Source organism: Chiloscyllium plagiosum, unplaced genomic scaffold (assembly GCF_037043375.1).
Source record: "Chiloscyllium plagiosum isolate Xiang-an unplaced genomic scaffold, Cpla_swu_hap1 HiC_scaffold_6, whole genome shotgun sequence".
NCBI classification, from domain to species: Eukaryota; Metazoa; Chordata; class Chondrichthyes; order Orectolobiformes; family Hemiscylliidae; genus Chiloscyllium; species Chiloscyllium plagiosum.
Window position 1 is genome coordinate 50,803,639 of NW_028270144.1, and position 19,502 is coordinate 50,823,140.

The 19,502-nt window shown below is 44.7% G+C and overlaps 1 protein-coding gene across 4 annotated transcripts in view; it reads left to right on the forward strand.

Annotated features, from left to right (window-relative positions):
* The window catches only part of abcc4 (ATP binding cassette subfamily C member 4 (PEL blood group)), a 624,022-nt gene that overhangs the window by 547,465 nt on the left and 57,055 nt on the right, over positions 1-19,502 (forward strand). For all 4 annotated transcript variants that reach the window (XM_087987997.1, XM_087987995.1, XM_087987994.1 and 1 more), the window contains one exon: positions 12,674-12,779. In XM_087987997.1, the coding sequence (XP_087844123.1) occupies positions 12,674-12,779 (106 nt within the window). The remainder of the gene's footprint in view (positions 1-12,673; positions 12,780-19,502) is intronic.

Genomic DNA, 19,502 nt, shown 5'->3' on the forward strand with positions numbered 1-19,502 from the left:
CTTTAGGGAAGTGAAAAAACAGCTGTCGTTCTTTTAAGGTGTTGATGCCAAGCAAGATCTGGTGCTGACATGCAATGCCTCCCTGTACAGTATTGGAGTAGTTTTAGATCATAAATGGTCTGATAATGAGGAACGCCCAATAACATATGCCTCCCAGATTTTGGTTGATGCACAGCACATATACCAATAAAAAAGGAAATAAGTTGGGAGAAGATTAAATATGAGGATAAGCTAGCCAGTAATATAAAGGAAGACTGTAAGAGTTTTTATATATATGTAAAGGGTAAAAGAGGCAAAAGTGTATATTGGACCACTGAAAAATGACGTTGGAGAGATAGTAGTGGGGAACAAGGAAATGGCTGAAGAACTGAATAATTACTTTGCATCAATCTTCATGGAGAAAAACATGAGTAATATCCGAAAAATTCAAGAGAGTGAGGGGGCAGAGCCGAGCATGGTGGCTATTACCAAGGAGAAGGTGCTAGAAAAACTGAATGCTGTGAAAGTATATAAATCACCTGGACCAGATAGACTACAACCCAGAGTTCTAAAGGAGATAGCTGAAGAGATAGTGAAGGTGTTAGTGGTGATCTTTCAGGAGTCACTAGAGTCAGGGAGGATCCCAGAGGACTGGAAAATCACTAACATGACATCCCTGTTTAAATAGAGAGTAAGGCAAAAGACGGAAAATTACAGGCCAATTAGCCTAACCACGGACATGATTTTGGAGTCCATTGTGAAGATGAGATTTTTGAATACTTGGAAGTGTTTGTAAAATAGGGCAAAGTCAGCATGGTTTCATCAGGGGAGGTCATGCCTGACAAATCTGCGAAAATTCTTTGAGGAAACAAGCATTTAGAAGTCTGAAGTGCAAAGAGACTTGGGAGTTCTAGTCCAGGATTCTCTCAATGTAAACCTACAGGTTGAGTCAGTAATTAGGAAAGCAAATGCAATATTGACGTTTATTTCGAGATGACTTGAATATAAAAGCAGGCAAGTTTAAAATCAGTTTAGATTCTACCAGTGACAGCAACATCGATGGTTTATCTGCTAGCGGGAGTTAGCTCAAGGCATCCGCATTTGCTACTTGGTCTCTGGGATGCTGTTCCAATGTGCAGTCGTACACACTTAAAATGAGAGCCCATCACTGAATTCGACCTGTAGCTCTATAAAGCTCTGGTCAAACCAGTTCTAGAGTATTATATGCAGCTTTGCGCCCCATATCTCAGGAAGGATTTATTGGTCCTGAAGTGTGAACAGATGAGGTTCACAAGATTATTCACAGGAATGAAAAGCTTAACATATGAGGAACATTTGAAGACTCTTGGACTATACTTGATGGAGTTTAGAAGGATGAGGTGAGATCTAATTGAAACCTACAGAATACCGAATGGCCTGGACAGAGTGGATGTTGGAAAGATGTTTCCATTGCTAGGAGAGACTAGGACCTGAGGGCACAGCCTTAGAATAAAGGGAAGACCTTTTCAAACGGAGATAAGGATTTTTCAGCTAGAGAGCGGTGAGTCTATGGAATTCACTTCCACAGAAGGCTATGGAGGCCTGGTCATTGAGCACATTTAAGATGGAGATAGATAGCTAGGTTCTTTATTGTCAAGAGGATCAAGGGTTACAGGGAGAAAGCGAGAGAATGGGGTTGAGAAACTTATCAGCCATGATTGAATGGCAAAGATGACTTGATGGGCTGAATGGCCTAATTTCTACTCCTATGTCTTATAGAGAAGGAAGATTTGGCTATCATCTTTGATGTAAGAACATTCCACCAATATCTTAACTGATGTAAATTTATAATAGTAACAGACCACAAATCCCTGCTAGAGTTACTCACTGAGGCCAAGGCAGTATCACCCATAGCTACAGGTCGAATTCAGTGCTGGGATCTCCTTTTAAGTGTGTATGTTTACTCGTTGGAGCCGCATCCTAGAGGCTAAGTAGCAAATGCAATTGCCTTGAGCCAACTCCCACCAGCAGATAAACCACTGGTGTTGCTGTCACTGGAAGAATCCAAACTGATTTTAAACTTTCCAGACAGTTTAAATGAAGATGTTGGTGAGAATTTATGTCTGGTGACCAGGAATCGATGCAGACATAGCTGCGTTGGTGGGCCAGTGCCCAGAGTGCCAACGAGGATAAGAATTACCGCAGTAGCTCTCCCACATTCATGGGAATAGCTATATAAACTCTGGACTCGGTTGTATGCCAACTATGCTAGCCCTTTCATTGGCTCAACATTCTTAGTCATTGTGGGCACCCACTCAAAGTGGTTGTATGTGCATTGAGTTCATTTGTCAAACACAAGGACAACGATAGAAAACTTGAGAGCATCTTTGCAGGACATGGGCTCCCAGAAGTGTTGGTCACACTCAACGGACCATCATTTACTAGCAGGGAGTTTGAGTATTTCCTAAAGTCAAATGGCATTCATTATATCAGGACAGCGCCATGCCATCTATCGTCCAATAGTCTGGCAGGAAGAGCAGCCCAAACTTTGAAAGCAGACTTAAAGAAACGGCCTCCAGCTTCTCTCAAAACCAAACTGTCCCGGTACCTATTTGATTATTGGACCACCGCACATGCAACTACAGGGATAGCTCCAGCCGGGTTGCTAATAGGGTGAAGACTCTACATTAGATTAATCTGATCTTCCCAGATCTGGGGGGCAGAGGGTGAAATGGCATCAGGAATGTGAATGCCAGACACAAAACTCTTCTAAGCAAGAGAGGCACTTTACTTCAATGGGCTAAGTTTCGTACCAAAACCACAGAAATGGCCGCAAATGGGTAAGATGCATGGTCAATATAAGGTCAGCTCCTGTGATGTACAAAGTTTGATTGGGTGAGGCAATTCTGAACAAACATGTGGACCACATGAAAGCTGCAAAGTTGCAAACAGGGCAGGAGCAAAACATACCCACTTCATCAGAACAGCCAGAAAGGATGTTGGAAGCTAGAGGTTCTACCCCTCCATCTAGGAGTTTGAGATGGACTCCACTTTGGAGTTTGAAATGTACGTGGCAGTGTTGCACCTTCCTCATTTTTACTGAAGAATAGGATGAATTTCTTCCGAGATGCTCCAGCCGCAAGAGGTGGACTACAGTCCAGTACAAGCTGCCCATATCCAAGCCTGAGTCAAAGGAACGGCACTGTGCGATAATGCCCCAAGAGAGGCTACACGAAAAAGGTTATGTCGACATCCATGGACTTAGTCAGGGAGGGATAAAGTGATTGTAATGAGGTCAGCAAGGTGGATCTCGTAGAATATGAGCTCCCTGACTGGGGCTACTAACCTGGGTCAAAGAGTGCGGTACTGGAAAAGCACAGTTGGTTAGGCAGCATCCGAGGAGCAGGAGAGTTGACGTCTCAAGCATAAGCTCTTCATCAGGAATGAGGGGATGGCCCAAAGGGGCTGAGAGATAAATGGGTGGGGGGTGGGGCTGGGGGAAAAAGTAGCTGGCTTGCTTTTATACTCTATCCTGCTAGTAATCAAGCCAAAACAATCTATGCTTTATTTTCTACTCTCCACACTTGTCCTGCCACCGTCAATTATCTTTGCAGATGTATATGAGAAAGTGAGGACTGCAGATGCTGGAGATCAGAATCGAAAACTGTGACACTAGAAAAGCACAGCATTTCAGGCATCATCCAATGAGCAGGCGAATCGACATTTCGGGCATAAGACCTTCCTATACTGCTGCACCCCTTTTAGAATTTACTCTCCCATTTCATATTGTCTTTAAGGGTTCCTCTGGCCAAAGTGCTTCACCTGTACTTCACACTTCTCTACATGGAATCTTATCTTGTTTACTCCACTAGGAGATTGAATAAGTTGGTGATCAGTCCAGCAATCATTTTTACCTTTATGGTGCCAGTGTTATGTACATCTCAGCGATCCTTTGCTTGACAAATAGCAATGTTCAGACCACAGGTATGGCCACAAAACCTTATGCTTGCCCCACTGTTAAAATAGGTTGTTAAGCCTGTTCTAGAAATTTCGAAGCTCCTCCATGCTTCAGAGATTTATATGAGCTACACTTGACACCTGAATTCACTGGAGAAGGGCCACCAGTGGTTCCTTTGCAAGAACCTCCAAGTCAAGTGGTATGAAATTTATCCAATAGCTCTGTCATCTCTCATGCCAACTTGGCCAGGATCAAGCCTTCTGTATGTGTGAAACCAAACTGACTGGGTCTGCCTGAATACAATCATGAGTTCAAATAGACACCATTTTTGCTGGTGAAGGTTTTATGTTGCATTGAGTGAATTATGAAAATTTAGGGTGGACGTAAATGACAAGTGAGCACTGTAGAATCGTAAAGGTGTCGAGTTATTTTAGTAATCTGATCGTTAAGAATTGAAGAAAGAAAGCCATTTTGCCAGTGTCTGAAAGTTGAAAGTATCTGTTTTAACAATTTGAATGGCTATTTGTTGATATTATCTTAAGTACTACCATTACAACATTATTTTTGGTTAACTGCTTTCCACATCCTATCATCATCACTGCTCCTGCTGCTGCTGCAGCTGCCTGGGCCTACTTCCACTGCTGCTGTCTTGGGCCTCACTAACACCTGGGACTGTTGCTGCTGCTGCCTGGGCCTACCTCCTCTGCTGTTGCATCCCGACTCGATCACCTTCACCTTAGTCAGGCCTAGATTCGGAGCATCCAGAATCGACCGCCTGTACGTTTCGCGGCCGTATGCCTCCAGCTTTCTGGTGGCATTGCCTGGTGTGGGTGGAGCTCCTTCCATTCAGCACCCAGCTTGGGTCTGCGTACTGGCACTTTCACAACCTGCTGCTGGAGGTCGAGCAGTTCCAGAACTCATTTCATCAGCTCTGGGCTGACTGGAGAAGGAACAAGGAAGCAGGAAGGCTTCCCCTCCCTGAGGCTATGGTGGGACGTGAGCAAGGCTCAAATCCATGTTTTCTGCCAGGGATACGCGAGGGGGTCGACGAAGAGGCAGAAGTGGAGGATCGAGGAGTTGGAGAAGGAGGTGTTCAATCTGGAGTCACGTCCCGGTCAGCCCGATGTGGACCTCGCCCTGCGGAGTGTGTAAGAAGCAAAGACGACCGCGCACCGAGACCTGCAGCTCATCAGGTCTGGGAGCGCATTCATGATGTCACGGATCCGGCTCCTCCAGGACCTGGACCCCCCTTTGGCTCCCCCTTCTACTCGCTGGAAAGAAGGTGTGACACCAATCAGCAGCTCCTTGTGCTGCTGGTCGACGATGGGTCCGCCATCTTGGATCCAGAGGGTATCAGGACTCAAATTCGATCCTACTACACGGCTCCATTCTCTCTGGATCTGTCCAGTGAGGATGCCCGCAGAGTTCTGTGGGAGGACCTAACACAGCTCAGCCCGGAGGATGTCGGAAGACTCGACAATCCCGTCACTTGAGAGGAGCTGACTGGCACCTTTGACTGGCAATCAAGGGGCAAGTCCCTGGAACTGGGCGAGCTGACTATGGAGTTCTTCAGGGTGTTCTGAGACGTCCTGGGGAGCAATTACGCACAGGTCCATGGGGAGTGTCTTAATGCCAGAGAGCTGTCCTTTCTTGGCGCAGAACAGTCATCATCCTGCTGCCAAAGAAGGGGAACCTTCGTTCCTTAAAGAACTGGCATCCAGTCTCCATCCTTGGCATGGTTTATACAATTTTCATCAGGGTGTCGGTGTCTTGCCTGTCTTACGTGGTGGCCCACATGATTCACCCAGACCAGTCCTACACGGTCTGTCAATGAGCTGGTCTGCCAAGCGTCTTCCTGTCTCTCAGTCAGGGTTGATCACGTGTATCTGCTTGGGACTTGCAGGCATTTGGATTCGGGACGCAGTTGTTCATTGCCTGGATCCAAATCTGTACATCGCCACCGAGTGTCTTGTTAAAGTTACGGGTCCCTGATGGTGCCCCTTCACTTTGGGAGAGGAGTACATCAAGGTTACTCCCTTTCCGGCCAGCTCTATTCCCTGTGCATGGAGCCTTCTGTGCACCTCTTGCGGTGGTAGTTGTCAGGGCTGGTTCTGCGCAGCATGGGCACAGGAGTGGTCCTCTCTGCTTACGCTCTTCACTTTCACCCACCCGGCTGACCTGGGGAGGATGTAAGAGTGCCAGGCGGTGTACTTGGCAGCACCTTCCGCCAGGAACAACTGAACCAAATGTTCTGGACTACTGGTCGGTCCATGGTGGGTGAACTCTCTGCCGGAGGAGTTACAGGGATTCAGCTGGAGTACCACCCATCTCCTCTACTTGGGGGTCTACCTCAGCCCAGATCCTGGCTGGAGCTGGAGGCCAAGGTCTCGGCTCGCCTAGGCAGCTGGACAGGACTGCTCCGGGTGCTGTCTTACAGGAGTCGAATGCCAGTCATAAACCAGCTGGTGGGTACCATGCTGTGGTACCTTTGCTCCCTCCTCCTCGTTTTTTTTGCTGGCATCCAGAGAATGTTGGTTCATTTCTTATGGGCTGAAAATGTGTTGCTGGAAAAGCGCAGCAGGTCAGGCAGCATCCAAGGAACAGGAGAATCGACGTTTCAGGCATAAGCCCTTCTTCAGGAATGAGGAAAGTGTGTCCAGCAGGCTAAGATAAAAGGTAGGGAGGAGGGACTTGGGGGAGGGGCGTTGGAAATGTGATAGGTTTTGGAGGGAGGTCAAGGTGAGGGTGATAGGCCGGAGTGGGGTGGGGTGGGGGTGGAGAGGTCAGGAAGAAGATTGCAGGTTAGGAAGACAGTGCTGAATTCGAGGGATTTGACTGAGACAAGGTGGGGGGAGGGGAAATGAGGAAACTGGAGAAATCTGAGTTCATCCCTTGTGGTTGGAGGGTTCCCAGATGGAAGATGAGGCGCTCTGTTGCCGTCGTGTTGCCATGGTCTGGCGATGGAGGAGTCCAAGGACCTGCATGTCCTTGGTGGAGTGGGAGGGGGAGTTGAAGTGTTGAGCCACGGGGTGGTTGGGTTGGTTGGTCCGGGCGTCCCAGAGGTGTTCTCTGAAACATTCCGCAAGTAGGCGGCCTGTCTCCCCAATATAGAGGAGGCCACATCGGGTGCAGCGGATGCAATAGATGATGTGTGTGGAGGTGTAGGTGAATTTGTGGCGGATATGAAAGTGTCTCCCTTGGGGCCTTGGAGGGAAGTAAGGGGGGGGAGGTGTGGGCGCAAGTTTTGCATTTCTTGCGGTTGCAGGGGAAGGTGCCGGGAGTGGAGGTTGGGTTGATGGGGGGTGTGGACCTGACGAGGGAGTCACGGAGGGAGTGGTCTTTTCGGAACGCTGATAGGGGAGGGGAGGGGAATATATCCCTGGTGGTGGGGTCCGTTTGGAGGTGGCGGAAATGACGGCGGATGATACGCTGTACAGGAGGTTTAACCAACTGCGAATCCTCATTTCTTATGGGACAAAAAGATGCACTGGGTCGCTGCGCAGGTCCTATCTCCCTATTGAGGAGGGCGGTCAGTCGCTGGGGTGCATCCACACCCAGGTGGCGACTTTCCACCTTCAGACCTTGCAGCGATACCTTTACGTTGAGCATCCTTCTAGGTGGCGTGCCCTGGTGACACATTTTTTCCACCAGGTGCGTAATCTCAACTATGACAAGCATCTCTTGCTTATCGACCAGTGATGGTCTGGAGGTCGCCCTGAGGACGCTGTTTGTCATTTACCAGAATCTGATCACTCTTTCCAACATGGTTGACTCGCATTATGCCTACCCACCAGCAGGTGTAGCAGCTTTTGTCAGGGAGCCGTTGCTCAGGAATCCGCACCTCCGTACTCGCGGGTTCGAGTGGCTGTCGGAGGAGAGGGCTGTGGCAGTGATGGTGACTAGGGTCGGGGACGTGCTGGCTGGTGGTGGTGTGGGCTGGACCCTGCTGCAGGAGCAGACTAGGAATAGACACCTGGTTCACTGCCACCACCATTTGACACCTCATCGGGAGCAATGGATACATTGCTCTACATTGGGGAGACTGGAACATCTCCAGGACACCCACACCGATCAACCCCACCACCCTGTGGCCTAACATTTCAATTCCCCCTCCCATTCTGCCGAGGACATGCAGGTCCTGGGCCTCCTCCACCGCCGCTCCCTCACCACCCGACGCCTGGAGGAAGAATGCCTCATCTTCCACCTCAGAGCACTTCAACCCAGGGCATCAATGTGGATTTCACCAGTTTCCTCATTTCCCCTCCCCCCACCTTACCTCAATTCCAACCTTCCAGCTCAGTACTGTCCTCATGACCTGTCCTATCTGCCAATCTCCCTTTCCACCTATCCGCTCCACCCTCCCCTCTGACCTATCACCTCCATCCCCACCCCCATTCAACTATTGTACTCTTTGCTACCTTCTCCCCAGCCCCACCCCATCCCCATTTATCTCTTCACCCTAGAGGCCTCCTGCCTGTATTCCTGATGAAGGGCTTTTGCCCGAAACGTCGATTTTATTGCTCCTCGGATGCTGCCTGACCTATGCTTTTCCAGCACCACTCTGATCTAAACTCTGGTTTCCAGCATCTGCAGTCCTCACTTTTGCCTGGCCATTAACAGGTCCAGGCAGCAGGCCGTGGAGGGGGTGGTTAGGACTAATTGCCTGCCCCTCTTCCGCAGTTACGTTTGGGCTTAGGTGTCCCTGGAGAAGGAGCACACGGTGTCCACCAACACCCTCGAGATTCAATTTTGATTTAATCCCTGCCCTCCCCTTCACTTTTTCGTTCAAGCAGGCACTGCCCTTGAAGAAATGGGAGCTGCTTGTCACTGGCCACTCAGTGTTTTGTTTTCTTTCTTCCTGGTCATGGAATATGAATAAAGTTTTCTGCGTTTGTTGTTTCTTCACTGTGTCCGACATCTACATGTACATGGCATGGCTGTGCACACACTGGGCTGGAATAAGCACTACTGTTTTGAGGAAAAAAAGTATAAAACAAGGGATTCAGAATCTCCTTACTTCAGGGGACTGACTCTGAGCTGGCTGGCCACATTTAGTGTGTTACTGTTTTGCTTTTTTGTCACCTGATTCTTGAACTGGCTGATCTACACAGCCAATTTGTTACTATTATTCTTTTTTGAGGACTGATTTCTGAGCTGGCTGTTCTATATAGTTGATGTGTTACTGTTATATATCAGTTCTCACTAGGGAACTGTTGTTTCACTGGCTGGTTGCAGTCTGTGTGCTACTCTTTTTGTTTTCGTTTGAGAAAGGACTATGCTGATTTTGTGGCAGGGCTTAGTCCTTGCACGATGGTTTCTTGTGTCTGCACTTTCTTTTTTGCATGTGTTTTCACTTTTTGGTGTTTGGGCTGAGCCCCTGTTAGTCACCTGCACCTTTACAAATGAACTCTATCTCTGTGGGTGAGCCTGGGCCTCTCTGGATGGACAAGGCCTCTGTAGAGATTGAACACTGTGTGTGTGCTGTGAGGTGTGCAATTGCTGCAACTGGGGTAGACCCTGCCTTCAGGAGTGGACCCTGTTTCTGGTAATGGTCTCTCTTTCTGGTAATGGACTCAGCATTTTTGATGATCAGTTTTATCACCTGTACTTTCTTGTGTGCCCCTCAGCCTGGCAGCCTTACAGTGAGCCATGAGGCTCATAGGTCGTCCTGAAAGCTGTCACCCCGAGAGCCAGGGTGTGAGTAGTCCGTCACGAGAGCTGAAAGATGGGTACGGCCATCCTGAGCGCTATTGTCCAGAGGAAGGAGCAAAACTAGTTGTCCAAGTGATGGCCAAAATGTGTGTCAGGGCAGACCAAGAGCCAGAACGTGCATAGAGGTGGGCGAGGGATGGAAGGTATGTTGGCTGTCCTGAGCGTCATCGTCCCAGAGAGGTATAGAGACAGGCTGACCTAGAGGTGACTGGAAGGTGCATCAGGACAGTCTGTGGGCTGGATGGTGCATCAGGATGGGCATGGACAGACAGTGCATACGGGCGGACCAAGAACCGGAAGGTGGTTAGGCCATCCTCAGCGCTGTAATACCAAGAAGGTACCAGAAAGGGCTGTTCTAGAGGTGGCCAGAAGGCGCAAATGGGAGGTCTAGGAAGACGGAAGTTGGGTAGGCCATCCTGATCGCCTTCATTCTAAGGGTAGATGGGGGAATGGACAGGCTGCCCCAGAGCTGGCCGGAAGGTGTGTCAAGGCAGACTGAGAGCCGGAAGGGGGATGAGGTGGACTGAGAGCTGGAAGGGGCAGGAGGCAAACCAAGACCCGGAAGGGGCATGGGGCAGGCTGCCTTTGAGCTGCCAGAAGGTGGGAAGGACAGCCGTTTGCTAGTTTACCAGGGATGTCTGTGTGTTTTGCACTATTAATATCTATTGTTTTTTCTTTCATAAGTTAAGGTGGGATTTGGGGTTCACACGCGAATCGGTTGTACGGTGGGGTTTGGGGTTTGGCCATGTTTGGCCTTTTCCCCTGCTAATTGCTGTTCCTTGTAAACTGATGTTTATTGTTCACTGTTGACTGTTTGTATTTTGTATGGTTTGATAAAGTAAAAAAATATATAAAAAGGGATTTGGAATCTCCTTACTTCAGGGGATTGACTCTGAGCTGGCTGGCTACAGTTAGTATACTGTATACAAGTAAATTATGGGTAACCTGGTGATGGGATACCAGCTTCTGTGCAGTTATCTCAGCAGGTCTGACAGCATGTGTGGGGAGAAAGCAGAGTTAATGTTTCAAGTCCAGTGACCCTTCATCATGGATCACTGCAGACAGGATTGATGTAGAGCATTTTACTTCACATCTGCAGTGTGTTTTTCAGAGAAAATAAAATTCTTAGAATCCATTGAGTTTTGTTTATGGTGGATGGGTATCAGACCACAATAGCTCCAGCTGGCAACATGTAATAGTACCTGAACAGTAAACTGTATGTTGAAAAATTACTATTGCTACTCGGTGATATTATTTTAATATTTACCAGTAAGGAACGGAAGGTGCTTGTTGACACACAAGGAGCATGTGCATTAGCTGTGAAATCTTTTGAAACATTCAAATATTGATAAATACCTACTAAATTTCGAAAAATATAAAAAGGAAAACCAGGTTACACAATGTAGAATTTTAAAATTATTTTGAAAAATCATCTGTGCTTTGTAAATGATGGTCAGATACCAGGGAGGACATGAGTTACTCACTGTAGAATTATCAGCCTGATCTGCTGTTATCGTCACAGTACTTACATAGCTAAACCAGTTCAACTTCTTGGTAATGGTAACCCCAGGATGTTAGTAGTGGGAAATTTAATGATGGTAATGCTTTTGAATGTCAAGGAGAGATGGTTGGATTCTCTTGTTGGAGGAGGCCATTGTCCACCATTGGTTGTTTTGGATGCGATTTACCACTTAATAATGCAAGCCTGCATGTTCTCCAGGTCTTTATACATACAGACAAAAACTGTTTTGCTATTTGAAAAATTGCAAATGGTACTGAACATCATATGAGTAGTAATCATGGTGCAATGATCACTGAATATCCTCACTTCTGACATTATGACCGATGAAATTTATTCACAAAACAATAATTGCTTTGCACAGCTGAGAAATAAGAGAGCTCAAAGGTTACTGATACCAACTACCTGCAAAATAGGTTAGCGTTCCCCCTGTAAGTAAATACTAGAGTGATGTTTCCAGAATCCAGTATTGAAACTGGCACCTGTTTCAGACCTATTTTACACAAATGCACATGCAATTAAACATATGCAGGCTTCCTCCGCCTGTTCAATATTTTATTTACCAGGGCAAGTATACATTTGTATAAATTTTCTTTAGCAGGTATAATTTCGACAGAGAAAGTTCTAGACCAAGCACTTAGTTTTGTATTATAGAGCTATTCAAATAATTTTATGCAAATCTTTTATTGGCTGTATATTTATTGAAGTTGTAGTATTTGAGTTACAAACCCATTTTGACATAGAGAGTTATTTTGTTAAGAATATGCTGGATCATAATTGCTCGTATTTTTAATCAATATTTGTGATTGGCTAGCTGTTGCCTCCCATAAGTAACACATGGAAACTTCATGTAAAAAAATGTAATCAGTCCTATTGTTGAAATGACCATAATAGTCTTCCTGTTTTGAATTTTAAAGTCCGGTAAATGTTCAACAGAACTTATAAGTTGTTAGCAAACCTGTGCAATAAAGTCTTTGCGTTCTCTCAAATGACCAATTTTCCAGGCTAACTGTTTTAGAATCATGGAATCCCTACAGTGTAGAAACAGGCCATTTGGCCCAACACATCCATACCAATGGTATGGTAACCTTCCCAGACCCATTTCCCTTCCCTATGACTCTACATTTACCACTGACTAATGCACCTAACCTACACTATAGGCAATTTAGCATGGCCAATTCACCTGACCTGCACATCTTTGGACTGTGGGAGGAACCAGAGCACATGGAGGAAACCTATGCAGACATGGTGAGAATGTGCAAACTCCACACAGACAGTTGCTTGAGGCTGGAATCAAAACTGGATCCCTGGCACAGTGTGGCAGCAGTGCTAGCCACTGAGGCACCGCGCTGCCCAAATTTCCAATAACCTGGCTAATGTAGTACACAGTATCATCAAAAGAGTATGACTTGAAAAAGTCACCAGTTATAAATAAGCAATTGGTTATTCTGATTTATGAACTGTGGATGCTATAAAACTTTTTCTACTTTCCAGAGTTTCACTTTAATTTCCCTTTATTTTTAAAGAACGGATGAATTAATTCAGAAGACAATTCGAGGGAAGTTTGAACAGTGTACAGTGCTGACAATCGCTCATCGGCTTAATACAATTATTGACAGTGATAGAATTCTGGTAAGGTGCAACAAAACAAACTCCTTCTAGCACTTGTTCGGTTTTAACCTGAGTGGAATTGTCATTGAGTATGGCTAGACAGTCTTCCTATTGGTTGTATAAGGGCTTACATTAAAACGATGCAATACTGATGTTGTGATCACAGCACATGTTAGGCCATTTTTTTTTCCAGAATCCAGTATTGAAACTGGCACCTGTTTCAGACCTATTTTACACAAATGCACATGCAATTAAACATATGCAGGCTTCCTCCGCCTGTTCAATATTTTATTTACCAGGGCAAGTATACATTTGTATAAATTTTCTTTAAAAAATTCTCTATAATTTCGACAGAGAAAGTCCCACAGTCCAATGTCCAATAATGCAGTCAGGTCAGTACCTTTACTACCCACAGTAAAACCAATCCCTGAGCTCCTTGTCTTTTAACCAGCAATTCGACAAATGAATCTTGATGTTGCTTGTTCCTTGGATTGAAGTTAGAACAGTCTTCCAAAACGTTTTCTCAGTGTTATCCTATTTGGTCATGAAGATTGCCGAGTCCAGACCCATGAAAGCATAGTGCAGTGAGAAGCATGGTAGGAAACCTATGTGAATAGGGGGTTGGGGGGAATGAGTAGTATTGTGAAGACCTGTGATAGGCGAGAGGGTGAGAAACATGTGAGACCAATGGGAAGGCTGTTTAATCTGCACAGATTATAGGTTAAAAAATACCTATCTTTCTACCTGGATCTTTCAAGTACAAGGTGAAAGTGAGTACAGCAGATGCTAGAGATCAGAGTGTGATGCTGGAAAAACACATCAGGTCAGGCAGCATCAGAGAAGAAGAAAAATCAACAATTCAGGCAAAGGCCCTTCACTGGGAATTCCTGATGAAGGGCTTTTGCCCAAAACTTTGATTTTCCTGCTTCTCTGATGCTGCCTGACCTGTTGTGCTTTTCCAGCACCACAATATTGACTCTTTCAAGAACAATACTGGCCTCAATTATCAGTCAAACTCACGATAGCTATCTTGCCTCGGAGCTTGGTAATCCCTAACGCTGCTTGATGACTCCATCGGGGGCAGTGACCCACAGTTTGGGAAGTCCTGAGCTAAAGGGTGAAGAGCAAGTAAGTACAGTTTTTCTTGCTAAAAGTATAATGGTACCTACAAATTTAGGGTATTTAGTCTTGTTGTCTTCAGAAACAAGACATAATTAATTTGTGGGCGGCACGGTGGCACAGTGGTTAGCACTGCTGCCTCACAGCGCCAGAGACCCGGGTTCAGTTCCCGCCTCAGGCGACTGACTGTGTGGAGTTTGCACATTCTCCCCGTGTTGCGTGGGTTTCCTCCGGGTGCTCCGGTTTCCTCCCACAATCCAAAGATGTGCACGTCAGGTGAATTGGCCATACTAAATTGCCCGTAGTGTTAGGTAAGGGGTAAATGTAGGGGTATGGGTGGGTTATGCTTCGGCGGGTCGGTGTGGACTTGTTGGGCTGAAGGGCCTGTTTCCACACTGTAAGTAATCTAATCTAATCTAATCTAATCTAATTCCATTTGACATATGCTTTTGCTTTTAAAGTTGGCATTCATTACATGCACAGAAAACGGAACAAATATAGTTTTACACATTTATTTGTAAGCAATGGTCTGTGCTACCATACATAAATTTAAAGGTCTTAGTGATGTAACAGACAAAAGATTTCAGTAAAAGCCTACTTTAATGAAGTAAACGTGCAATAATATGTATTTTGAAAGAACCTCGCAATGTGTGAATCTTCCACAGTTGCAGCTCCATTCTTTGTGCTATTGATTAGATTATATTAGGTTCCCTACAGTGTGGAAACAGGCCCTTCGGCCCAACAGGTCCACACCGACCCTCCAAAGAGTAACCCACCCAAACCCCTTTTCCCTCTGACTAATGCACCTAATTGACAATTTAAGTACGGCAAATTCACCTAACCTGCACATTTTTGGACTGTGGGAGGAAACCCACCAGACACGAAGAGAATGTGCAAACTCCACACAGTCACCCAGGTTGGAATCGAACCCAGGACCCTGGTACTGTGATGCAACAGTGCTAACCACTGAGCCACAATGCTGTCCAAACATTGATATTGCAGAATTTTTGAGAATAGGAAAAAAAATTACTGACTTGTTTGGTTGTGAAGTGTGACAAATAAGTGTGGCATTGCAGATAAAAATACCATGATTAAAACCATTTAATGCAGTTTTTGCAAGTTTGGTCATGCTGCCTAAAATGTTAGGATATGCACTTTGAGTCAAAGAATAAGCTGAAACTTGATTTTCATGGCCAGGCCACATGTGTTACTATTTATGCATCGGGTTGCCTCTGTGAAATGTGAAAAAGGCATCTGTGATGAAAACAATAACCTGTTATTCAAGGAGTCATTGATAAGAAACTAATGGTTGCTCCTCTGCTACCTGACATCTACATAGTTGGTAAAATAGTGCCACAATGGGAGTTCAATGAGTAGTTTACCCAAGTGCAAATTGAATTATCTTGTTTACAAATTTTTAAAAGCTAGTTTTTAGAACATGATGCTGAATTAGCACAAGAGGAAGTTTCCTTTCCAAATAACATCCTTAACTAATATAGATTGGCTATTTTAAAAAAAATGTACCTGTCATATTGTCCAAATATTAACTGATATTAAATATGATACTAAAGCTTTTTTAACCCATTATAGCTTCACTCAGGATGTTTCAGTTTCCTTCTCTGTGTGACTGAAATTGAAATATACAAACATTCTTTCTTGTGATCCAGAGATTTGTCAGTCATTGTACACATGCAAAAACAAAATTAAACAGAATGAGCAATGGAAAGCCAATAATTTCATTTATTTGATTTTTTAAAGTTTTCCTTATATGAACAGTGCTGTTCATAACCTATCACAGACCTGCATTGTTTAAATATCTCACATTATATTATATATTCCTCAATTGCAGGTCTCAAATATAGCAAACAGGGATATTATGGAGGAAGTGAGTTAACAAAAACAATGTAAAGCACAATAAACATTGAAAAGGATGGAACATTTTTACTTTGTTCCATCAACAGCTTCACCACAATCTGGTGAAATAATTGATATTCATTCACGGAATGCAAGTGAATTTATTGGCCATTGCTAAATACTGCTTAAAAATTGGTAGTGAGTTGCTGCCTCGAACTATTGCAGTCCTTTGTCATAAGGACTTGCCAGGCCACTTCAGATGCTAGTTCAGACACAACCACATTCCAGTAGTATTGAAGTCAATGTAGGCTAGATAATATAGGACAACAGATTTCCTTCCCTAAAAAAATTGAAATAATAAAAGGTTTTTAGAAAAATCCAATATTTTTATTATTCATTATAATTAGATCACCGTTATTAGCAGTGGTTTTCTTTTTTTTTATAGTTTGCTACTTAATTAACAATTTAATTTTCCATCTCCTAAAAGTGAGACTTGAATTCATATTTTCAGATCGTTAGTCCAGTCTCTGGTTTACACAGTTCAAGGCACAGCTCAGTGGTTAGCACCACTACCTCACAGTGCCAAGGAAAAGGGAGAAGGACAGACAAAGGCAACATGTGGTCAGGTCAGTGCAGGAGAGGGAGAGAGAAAGAAACGCACACTGCTAACTGCGCAGTTACTGCCTTTGCTGTTTGAATTCATGTATCGCAGGGCATCGGAGTGTGGTTGGGAAAATTAATAAACAGTGAAATTCACAACGAATTTTGGAGGAATCTGTTTGGGAGAGGTCACAGCACAGAAACAGATAAGTGAATAGTTTAAGTGTGACTTTATACTAAGCCTGCAACAGGGAGTAGAGTGGGTTCTTTCTTGATTATATGTTTTATTGAGATATGTCTCTTGATTAAACTTCAACATATAAGCTGTAAGAATTAAGTTAGCCTGGAGCAGTGTTTTGTCGAGGAATAAGACAGTGCTACTTTCTGGGTCTGCGGATTGGAAAAGGCAAAATTAGCCTTTAGTATAGTGATATGCTCTTCTTGTCCAATGTGGGAGTTTAGGAAGAGTTTACATGTCACTGAGGATTATATCTGCAATAAATGCCATTGGTTGCGAATCCTATCGGATCGAATGGATCGGTTAGAGGCAATGAGGAATTTACAAGACCAAGAAGATCTGCTGTCTTAGGAAATGTAGGGGGTGATGGATTCTCAGGGGAATGTAGCACGAACAGCCGAGTTTCTGGGACCAAGACTGGCTCTAATGCAATCAGGGGTACGTTGGGTTCCAATAGATCGATTGTGTTAGGGGACTGTCTAGTCTGAGACACAGACAGATGTTTCTGTGGCCAGCAGAAAAAATCAGAATGGTGTGGTCCTTCATGGTGCCAGGATCAAGGATGTCTCAGGTTGCAGAATGTTCTCAAGGAGGTGAGGGCCCAGCAGGAAGTTATTACACACATTGGAACCAACAACATAGGAAAGGAAAAGGATGAGATTCTGACTGGAGAATATAGAAAGTTAGACAAGAATTTAAAAGGAGGTCCTTGAGGGTAGTAATATCTGGATTACTCCCAGTGCAACGAGCTAGTGAGGGTAGGTATTGGAGGATAGAGCAGATGAATGCATAGCTGTGGAACTGGTGTATGGGAGAAGGGTACACATATTTGGATCATTGGAATCTCTTCTGGAATAGAAGTGACCTGTACAAGAAGGATAGATTGCAACTGAATTGGAAGAGGACTAATATACTGGCAGGGAGACTTGCTAGAGTTGCTCAGGAGGATTTAAACTAGGGAAGTGGGGGCGAAACGGTAGGACCCAAGGGGAAAGTGAGGAAAGAGATCAATCTGAGACTGGTACAGTTGAGAACAAAGGCGAGTCAAACAGGGCAGGCAAGAACATACTATAGAACAAGGTAGGACTAATAAATTATTTATTTCAATGCAAGAGGCTTAGCAGGGAAGGCAGATGAACTCAGGTTAGGAACATGGAACTGGGATATCATAGCATTTACAGAAACGTGGCTCAGGGATGGACAGGACTGGCAGCTTAATATTCCAGAATACAGATGCTACAGGAAGGACAGAAAGGGAGGCAAGAGAGGAGGGGGAACGGCATTTTTGATAAGGGATAGCATTGCAGTTGTACTGAGGGAGGATATTCCCGGAAATACATCCAGGGAAGTTATTTGGGTGGAACTGAGAAACAAGAATTGGGATTGTATTATCGACCCCCTAATAGTCAGCAGGAAATTGAGGAATAAATTTGTAAGGAGACCTCAGTTATCTGTAAGAATAATAGGGTGGTTATGATAGCCGATTAGTGTTAAGGTTTAGATGGAGAGGAATTTGTTAAGTGTGTACAACAAAATTTTCTGTTTCGGTATGTGGATATACCTACTAGAGAAGGTGCATAACTTGACCTATACTTAAGAAATAAGGCAGGGCAAGTGACTGAAATATCAGTGGGGGAGCACTTTGGGGCTAGCAACCATAATTCTATTAGATTTGAAATAGTGATGGAAAAGAATAGACCAGATCTAAAAGTTGAAGTTCTAAATTGGAGGAAGGCTAATTTTAACAGGATTGGGCAAGAACTTTCAAAAGTTGATTGGAGGCAGATGTTCACAGGTATTTTGCATCAGTGTTTACTGTGGAAAAGGACATGTAAGTTATAGAATGTAGACAAATAGATGTTGACATCTTGAAAAATGTCCATATTACAGAGGAGGAAGTGCTGGATGTCTTGAAACGCATAAAAGTGGATAAACCCCCAGGACCTGATCAGGTGTATTCGAGAACTCTGCGAGAAGCGAGGGAAGTGATTGCTGGGCCCCTTGCTGAGATATTTGTATCATCGATAGTCACAGGTGAAGTGCTGGAAGACTGGAAGTTGGCTAATGTGGTGCTACTATTTAAGAAAAGTGGTAAGGACAAGCCAAGGAATTATAGGCCAGTGAGCCAGACATCGGTGGTGGGCAAGTTTTTGGAGGGAATCCTGAGGGACAGGGTGTACATTATTTGGAAAGCCAAGGACTGATTAAGGATAGTCAACATGGCTTTGTGTGTGGGAACTCATGTCTCACAAACTTGATTGAGATTTTGAAGAGGTAACAAAGAGGATTGATGAGAGCAGAGCGATGGATGTGATCTATATGGATTTCAGTAAGGCATTTGACAAGGTTCCCCATGGGACACTGGTGAGCAAGGTTAGCTCTTGCGGAATACAGGGAGAACTAGCCATTTGGAGACAGAAGTGGCTCAAAGGTAGAAGACAGAGGGTGATGGTGTAGGGTTGTTTTTCAGACTGGAGGCCTGTGACCAGTGGAGTGCCACAGGGATCAGTGCTGGGTCTACTACTTTTTGTCATTTATACAAATCATTTGGATCTGTGCTTAAGAATTATAGTTAGTAAATTTGCAGATGACACCAAAATTGGGGGTGTAGTGGACAGCGAAGAAGCTTACCTCAGATTGCAACGGGATCTTAAACAGAGGGCCCAACAGGCTGAGAAATGGCAGATGGAGTTTAATTTAGATATGTGCGAGTGCTGCATTTTGGGAAAGCAAAGCTTATCAGGACATATACACTTAATGGTAAGGTTGTAGGAGGTGTTGCTGAACAAAGAGACCTTGGAGTGCAGATTCATAGCTTCTTGAAAGTAGAATCGCAGGTAGATAGGAGTGTGAAGAAAGCATTTAGTATGCTTTCCTTTATTGGTCAGAGTATTGAATACAGGAGTTGGGAGGTCATGTTGTGGCAGTATAGC